At 42.7% G+C, this 8,010-nt stretch overlaps 1 protein-coding gene across 1 annotated transcript in view; it reads right to left on the bottom strand.

The window, feature by feature from the left end:
• The window catches only part of ctsh (cathepsin H), a 39,059-nt gene that overhangs the window by 20,185 nt on the left and 10,864 nt on the right, over window positions 1–8,010 (bottom strand). Inside the window, exon 3 of the mRNA XM_043677101.1 lies at window positions 1,506–1,611. Coding sequence (XP_043533036.1) covers window positions 1,506–1,611 — 106 coding nt within the window. The remainder of the gene's footprint in view (window positions 1–1,505; window positions 1,612–8,010) is intronic.

Genomic DNA, 8,010 nt, shown 5'->3' with positions numbered 1-8,010 from the left:
TCACACAGAGGGTGGTACATGTATGGAATGAGCTGCCAGAGGATGTGGTGGAGGCTGGTACAATTGCAACATTTAAAAGGCATCTGGATGGGTATATGAATAGGAAGGGTTTGGAGGGATATGGGCTGGGTGCTGGCAGGTGAGACTGGATTGGGTTGGGATATCTGGTCGGCATGGATGGGTTGGACCGAAGCATCTGTTTCCACGCTGTACGTCTCTATGATTCTAAGTACAGGACTACAATAATAACTCATTTACATAGCACTTTTAACCCAATGAAGTGCATTCCACAGAAGCACCATAAAACATAGTACAACACAGACTGACAAAAGGAGACACAAGGTCAGGTATTGGTGACACACGTATTACAGGGTTGTGAAATTCTTTTGTCATTGTTCCACTGAAACCATAGGGGTAGGTTTACACAAGAATAACTTCAATCACCAATCTTTCATATACCCTGAATAAATCTAAATTAGATCATTTCCTGGTCTGCCACAAGAAACCATTTCTGCTGTTGCAGAGTCTGGGACTTGGGGAATTATCTAACATTACAGCTGGAGCTTTGAGGAATGAATTTAGGAAACATTTCAACACAAAAGCTGGAAAGAGTTTGGAACTCTTTCACAACAGCAATTGATACTGTATGAATTTCAAACTAAACCCAATATAGATAGTGTTTAGCTAATCAAAAGTAGTAAGGAGCATTGGATAAGATCAGGTGCATGAAGTTAGATTGCAGATTCACCATGATCTCTGAATGACACAATTGGCTTGGCGAGATAGGTTATCTCATCTTGTTCTTATGTTCCTTTTTGTTTCCCTTTCCTATCCTTATTTAATTTTCTGTTTGCCAATCTATTTGGAAATTTAGGAACAGAGGAGCCTCTCAAGCACTTGTAACACCATTCCATTAGACCATGACTGTCATGTATCTTCACTCTATCTACTTCTATCTACCAGAAATTGATAGTCATGATTTCAAAGTTTTCAATTAAACCCCAGCCTCAACACCTTTTTCAGAATGGTTTCTACTCCTATTTTTGGGGGAAGTGATTTTTGACATCATTTCCTGAATGGCTTAACTCTGGTTTAAGGTTATGATGATAGATTAGAATAGATTCCCTACAATGTGGAAACAGAGCCTTCGGCCCAACCAATCCACACCGACCCTCCAAAGAGTAACCCACCCAGACCCATTTCCTTCTGACTAATGCACCTAACACTATGGGCAATTTAGCATGGCCAATTCACCTGACCTGCACATCTTTGGACTGTGGGAGGAAACCGGAGCACCCGGAGGAAATCCACGCAGACACGGGGAGAATGTGCAAACTCCACACAGACAGTCACCCGAGGCTGGAATCAAACCTGGGACCCTGGTGCTGTGAGGCAGCAGAGCTAGCCACTGAGCCACTGTGCCACCCCTTATTCCCTTATTCTGGACTGTACTTCTGGGGAGAACTGGTAAAAAAGCAGCTACAAAACTACCCAAGTGAACTTACTTTGAAAGGCGTGTCGACCTCTGTTATGAGCGTCAACCTTTCTCTTGTTTTGAATGAAAGTCTGGAGCCTGTGCTCATACTCTTCCGGGCCATAGTTTTTTTTGTGCTGTTTGCAAAGAACAAAAATAAGTAAAACATCACTCAGAATCAACAACAACCACCCACTTTCATATCGTACTTTTAATGCACAAAATTACCCCAAGGTGCTTCACTGGAGCAATTATCAAATAAAATGTAGCCCTGAACCGTGTGAGGAGATAGTCAGACACAGGGCCAAGGGTTTGATGAAAAAGATCAGAGAGAGTAGCTGAAAGGAGATCAGTGAGGTGGAGAAGTTAAAGGAAAGATTTCCAGCATTTAGAATCTTGCCGCACAGAAGGAGGCTGTTTAACATATCACCTCTTTGAAGAAGCTAATTGGTTCATTGCTCCCTCTCTTTCCTCACAGCCTTGTTCAGATTTTCCTCTTTAGGTATTTATCCATTTCCCTGGTGAAAGCTCTATTTACTTGAGCAGCTACTGAGCATCCCAGGTCACACCCAACTCACTACTTCCAAACAATTCTCACTCCCTTCTTGATTCTTTTTTGCCAATTACATTAAATTTGTGCCTTCTGATTATCAGCTTCTTCAGCAGTGGAAGTGATTTATTTTGCAATACATACAAACCTTCTTGGGTTACTTTGGTGACCCAACTCAATGCGCTTCACTGCCAAGCACACTGTTTGTATTTCAGTAACCTGTTACCCAGACAAATACTGTCTGTCAATTATTCTGTGCACATCAAGATTCTGGAAAGAGCAATGATTTGTTCGGGATGTTGTTGGTTTGCTGGGGAGTAAGGGCCAGGCAATTGGAAGAACGTCATTCCTCCACTTCCAATAACGTCATGGGATGTTTCACATCTAACTGTCTGCTGAAACTGGAACCATCTTAATTTAACAATTCTTCCAAAGAGCAAGACTCCTTCAGAACAAAAGGGTGATATTGGCAAATCTTGAAATGGATCTTGAAAGAACAAAATTGATTTGTTCACTCTGCCAAGTTTCTCTTCCCCACACAAAGACTTTCTTGTCTCAACTCATACAGTCTGAACGAAAGGCCCTCAGAGAGGAACAGGAGAGGTGAGAACCCTAAGGCAGGCAGTCAGCATTACTGAGAAGAGTGGATGGAACATGTGGCAGATAGTCAGAGACAGAACTGGATTCATTGGAGTTGATGGTAGTGAGAGAGAGAGAGAGACAGGTACAAACCCTGTGCTTTTGGAAGTGAAACAGAGTGTGGTGATAAAAAGCTTCATAAACAACACAGGGAGAACAGGGCTAGGAGTTTCTCAAACAACACAACAGCAGCTTCACAAAAAGAAAAGCAGATCTGTGTGATAGAGACAGTGGCAGTGAGAGAAAAAAAACAGCAGGAGCAAGCTCTTTCAACCGGTTTCAACCTGTTAGAGCTGCAGTGTGATGTCACAGGAAAACAGGAAGGTGATTGGTGGATACTTTTTCAGACTCTCTTATGATTGGCCAAATTAGTTAAAAGTAGGACGAGATGTTGTTATAACAAAAGATTACATTTAAAAAAATTACTTTTAAAATATTTAGCATTTAATTTAATGAATTAAGTAGCAGAGATGGCTGGGCAGGCGATGTGTTACATCTGTGATATGTGAGAGATAGTGGACATTGCTATGATCCACAGTGACCACATTTGTAGCAAGTGTTGCCTGCATGAGGAAGTTCAGCTCAATCTGATGAGCCAGAGTCTAAGCTGTAGATACCTGACCTATCATTGAAGGCGAGAGGTATCGATGCTAATTTTCAAGAGGCAGTTCAATTAATTACATTCAAGATTGGGTTGTAGTCAAGGAATGGAGGATCCAGAGTTTGGCTTTGGTGCAGCCCCATCAGTGGCCTTGTCCAATAGCTACGATTGTGAATGAGGACACAGACTGTAGCAAGGATAAGTGAACTGACCACAGTACCATGGTCCAGAGAGCCATGCCAATAAAGGGAGGAAAGGGAAATGTAGTAGCAATAGGCATAGTATAGTTGGAGAATTGGTTACTGTTCTCAGCCAACAGGATCTTGATAGATGGGCCAATATGCCTAGGAGCAGCAGATGGAGGTTAATTTTGATAAATGCGAGGTGCTGCATATTGGAAAGGCAAAATCAGGGCAGGACTTATATAATTAATGGTAAGGTCCTGGGGAGTGTTGCTGAACAAAGAGACCTTGGAGTGAAGGTTTGTAGCTTCTTGAAAGTGGAGTCTCAGGTAGATAGGAAAGTGAAGAAGGCTTTTGGTATGCTTGCCTTTATTGGTTAATGCATTGAGAAAAGGAATTGCAATGGCATGTTGCAGCTGTACAGGACATTGATTAAGCCACTTTTGGAATACTGCATTCAATTCTGGTCTCTCCGCTGGAGGAAGGATGTTGTGAAATTTGAAAGGGTTCAGAAAAGACTTATAAGGATTTTGCCAGGGTTGGAGGGTTTGAGCTATAGGGTGAGGCTGCATAGGCTGGGGCTGTTAGCCCTGGAGCATCGGAAGCTGAGAGGTGGCCTCATAGAGGTTTATAAAATCATGAAGGGCATGGATAGCATGAATAGCCAAGGTCGTTTCCCCAGGGTGAGAGAGTCCCAAACTAGACAGCATAGGTTTCAGGTGAGAGGGGAAAGATTTAAAAGGGACCTAAGGGGCAGTGTTTTCATGTAGAGGGTGGTGCATGTAAGTAATGAACTGCCAGAGGAAGTGGTGGAGACTGGTACAGTTACAACATTTAAAAGGCATCTGGATGAGTGTAGGAGTAGGAAGGGTTTAGAGGGATATGGGCCAAGTGCTGGCAAATGGGACTACATTAGATTAGGATATCTGGTCGGCATGGACGAGTTGGACCAAAGGGTCTGTTTCCATGCTGTACATCTCTATGACTCTATGAATATGACTTGATAGCCATTTATGGTAATATGGTTGCAGAGTGACCAAGACTGAGGACTCAATATTCAAGAATAGACAAAAGAAGAGAAGGGTTAGCGTTGTTAATAAAGGAGCTGATCATTGCGGTGGTGAGTAGTGTTATAGATGTAATAATGTGAAGTGGAGCCATACTGCATTAAAAAGAGAAACAAGCCACAGGTAGGAGTCCTCTACAGGTAACAATAGAGACTGACTCAATATTGGACAAAAGACTGAATCAGGAAATAATGAAGGCATTAATAATAAGAAAGGTTGTACAATTATAATGGGTGATTTTAATCTGCAAAATGACAAGACAAATCAGATGAGCAATGAAAATATGGAAGATGAATTTGTGGGGTTCATCGAGAAGTGTTTCTTACAGTAGTACATTGCAGAATCTACCCAGGAACAGGGTATTTTAGATCTAGTAATGTGTAATGAAGTAGGATTAATGAAAGATCTTATAATTAAGAATCTCCTAGGAAGTAGCAATCATAACGTGATAGAATTTCAAATTCTGTTTCGGGGGAGCAACTTTAGTTTGAAACCAGTGTGCCCAACTTAAATAAGGGCAATGACAGGTGTATAAAGACGAAGTTGTCTAAAGTGGACTGGGAAACAGACTAAAATCAGTGGTGATCAGTGGCAGACATATAAGCAGGTTATTTCATAACACTCAGTAAAACAATTCATTCCAGTCCAACAGGAATTCATAAGAAGGATGAATCACACATAGGTAACAAAGCTGCTAGAGGACAGTATCCAATTAAAAATTAAGGTATGCAAAGTGGCAAAAAATAAGCCAAAGGATTGAAACTTTTCAGGAAACAGAGCAGTAACTAAACAGTTAAGAAAGAGAGGGAGAAATGATTATAAAAGTAAGTTGCTAAGAAATTTAGTATGAATGAGTGCGCAATAATTTGGCAGGTAGAAATTAATGTAGGAACAGGACGGTGGCACGGTGGCTCAGTGGTTAGCACTGCTGCCTCACAGCACCAGGGTCTCAGGTTTGATTCCAGCCTTGGGTGACTGTGTGTGGAGTTTGCACATTCTCCCCGTGTCTGTGTGGGTTTCCTCTCAAAAGATGTGCAGGTCAGGTGAATTGGCCATGCTAAATTGCCTGTAGTGTTAGGTGCATTAGTCAGAGGGAAATGGGTCTGGGTGGGTTACTCTTCAGAGGGTTGGTGTGGACTTGTTGGGCTGAAGGGCCTGTTTCCACACTGTAGGGAATCTATTCTAAAAAAAAATGTGAGAGGTCAGGCATTATCAGAGGATGAATCAAAAGGTAGGCAAAGAGGTATTGTCCCTACCCCTGTAATGAGAGGCCAGACACAAGTCCCACTGACTTCAGTTATACAGTCATAGAGTCATACAGATGTACAGCATGCAAACAGACCCTTCGGTCCAACGCATCCATGCTGCCCAGATATCCTAACCTAATCTAGTGCTTTTGCCAGTACTTGGTCCATATCCTTCCAAACCCTTCCTATTCATATACCCATCCAGATGCCTTTAAGAATGCTGTAATTGTACCAGCCTTCATCACTTCCTCTGGCAGCTCATTCCATACACGCACCACCTCTGTGTTAAAAACGTTACCCCTTAGGTCCCTTTTATACCCTTCCCCTCTTGCCCTAAACCTATGCCCTCTAGTTTTGGACTCCCCCACCCCAGGGAAAAGACCTTGTCTATTTATCCTATCCATGCCCCACATGATTATATAAACCTCTATAAGGTCACCCCTCAGCCTCTGACGGTCCAGGGAAAACAGCCCCAGCCTGTTCAGCCTCTTGCTATAGCTCAAACCCTCCAACCCTGGTGACATCCTTGCAAATCTTTTCTGAACACTTTCAAGCTTCATAGCATTCTATTCGATAGGAAGGAGACCAGAATTGCACGCAATATTCCAACAGTGGCCTAACCAATGTCCTGTACAGCCGCAACATGATCCCCTACTCCTGTACTCAATACTCTGACCAATAAAGGAAAGCATACCAAATGCCTTCTTCACTATCCTATCTACCTGCGACTCCACTTTCAAGGAACTCTGAACCAGCACTCCGAGATCTCTTTGTTCAGCAACACTCTCTAGGACCTTAACATTAAGTGTGTAAATCCTGCGCTGATTTGCTTTTCCAAAATGCAGTACCTCACATTTATCTGCCACTCCTCAGCCCATTTGCCCATCTGATCAAGATCCCATTACACTCTGAGGTAACATTCTTTGCTGTCCACTACACCACCAATTTTGGTGTCATCTGCAAACTCACAAACTATACCTCCTATGTTTACATCCAAATCATTCATATAAATGATGAAAAGTAGTGGACTAAGCACCAATCCTTGTGGCACACCACTGGTCACAGGCCTCCAGTTTGAAAAACAACCCTCCACCACCATCCTCTGTCTTCTACCTTTGAGCCAGCTCTGTATCCAAATGGCTAGTTCTCCCTGTATTCCATGAGATCTAACTTTACTAACCAGTCTCCCATGAGGAACTTTATTAAATGCCTTACTGAAGTCCATATAGATCACATTTACCACTCTGTCCTCACCAATCCTTTTTGATACTTTTTCAAAAAACTCAATCAAGTTCGTGAGACATGATTTCCCATGCACAAAGCCATGCTGACTGTCAGTCCTTGTCTTTCCAAATACTGTACATGTAAATCCTGTCCCTCAGGATTCCATCCAATAACGTGGTCACCACCAACGTCAGGCTAACTGGTCTATAGTTCCCTGGCTTGTCCTTACCATCTTTCTTAAATACGGGCACCATGTTATCCAACCTCCAGTCTTCTGGCACCTCACCTGTGACTATCGATAATACAACTATCACAACAAGGGGCCCAACAATCACTTCCCTTGCTTCCCACAGAGTTCTAGGATACACCTGATCAGGTCCTGGGATTTATCCACTTATGCATTTCACGACATCCAGCACTTCCTCCTCTGTAATATGGACATTTTTCAAGATGTCTCCTCCTCTGTAATATGGACATTTTTCAAGATGTCACATCTATTTCCCCACATTCTATATCTTCGATGTCTTTCTCCACAGTAAACACTGATGCAAAACACTCATTTAGTATCTCTGCCATCTCCTGCCTCCACACAAAGGCCGCCTTGCTGGTCTTTTGAGGGACCCTATTCTCTCCATAGTTACCCTTTTGTTCTTAATGTATTTATAAAAACCCTTGGGATTCTCCTCAACCCTATTTGCCAAAGCTAGCTCATGTCCCCTTTTTGCCCTCTGCTTCTGCAGCTGTACATGGCCCTGGTGAGACCACACCTGGAGTACTGCGTGCAGTTCTGCTCTCCAAATTTGAGGAAAGACATTCTGGCTATTGAGGGAGTGCAGGGTAGATTCACAAGGTCAATTCCTGGAATGGCGGGATTACCTTACACTGAAAGACTGAAGCGACTGGGCTTGTATACCCTTGAGTTTAGAAGACTGAGAGGGGATCTGATTGAGACATATAAGATTATGAAAGGATTGGACACTCTGGCAGCAGGAAACATGTTTCTGCTGATGGGTGAGTGCCGAACCA

The sequence above is a fragment of the Chiloscyllium plagiosum genome, chromosome 36 (assembly GCF_004010195.1).
Source record: "Chiloscyllium plagiosum isolate BGI_BamShark_2017 chromosome 36, ASM401019v2, whole genome shotgun sequence".
In the NCBI taxonomy this organism is placed as follows: domain Eukaryota; kingdom Metazoa; phylum Chordata; class Chondrichthyes; order Orectolobiformes; family Hemiscylliidae; genus Chiloscyllium; species Chiloscyllium plagiosum.
This window is presented reverse-complemented; position numbering and strand designations above follow the sequence as displayed.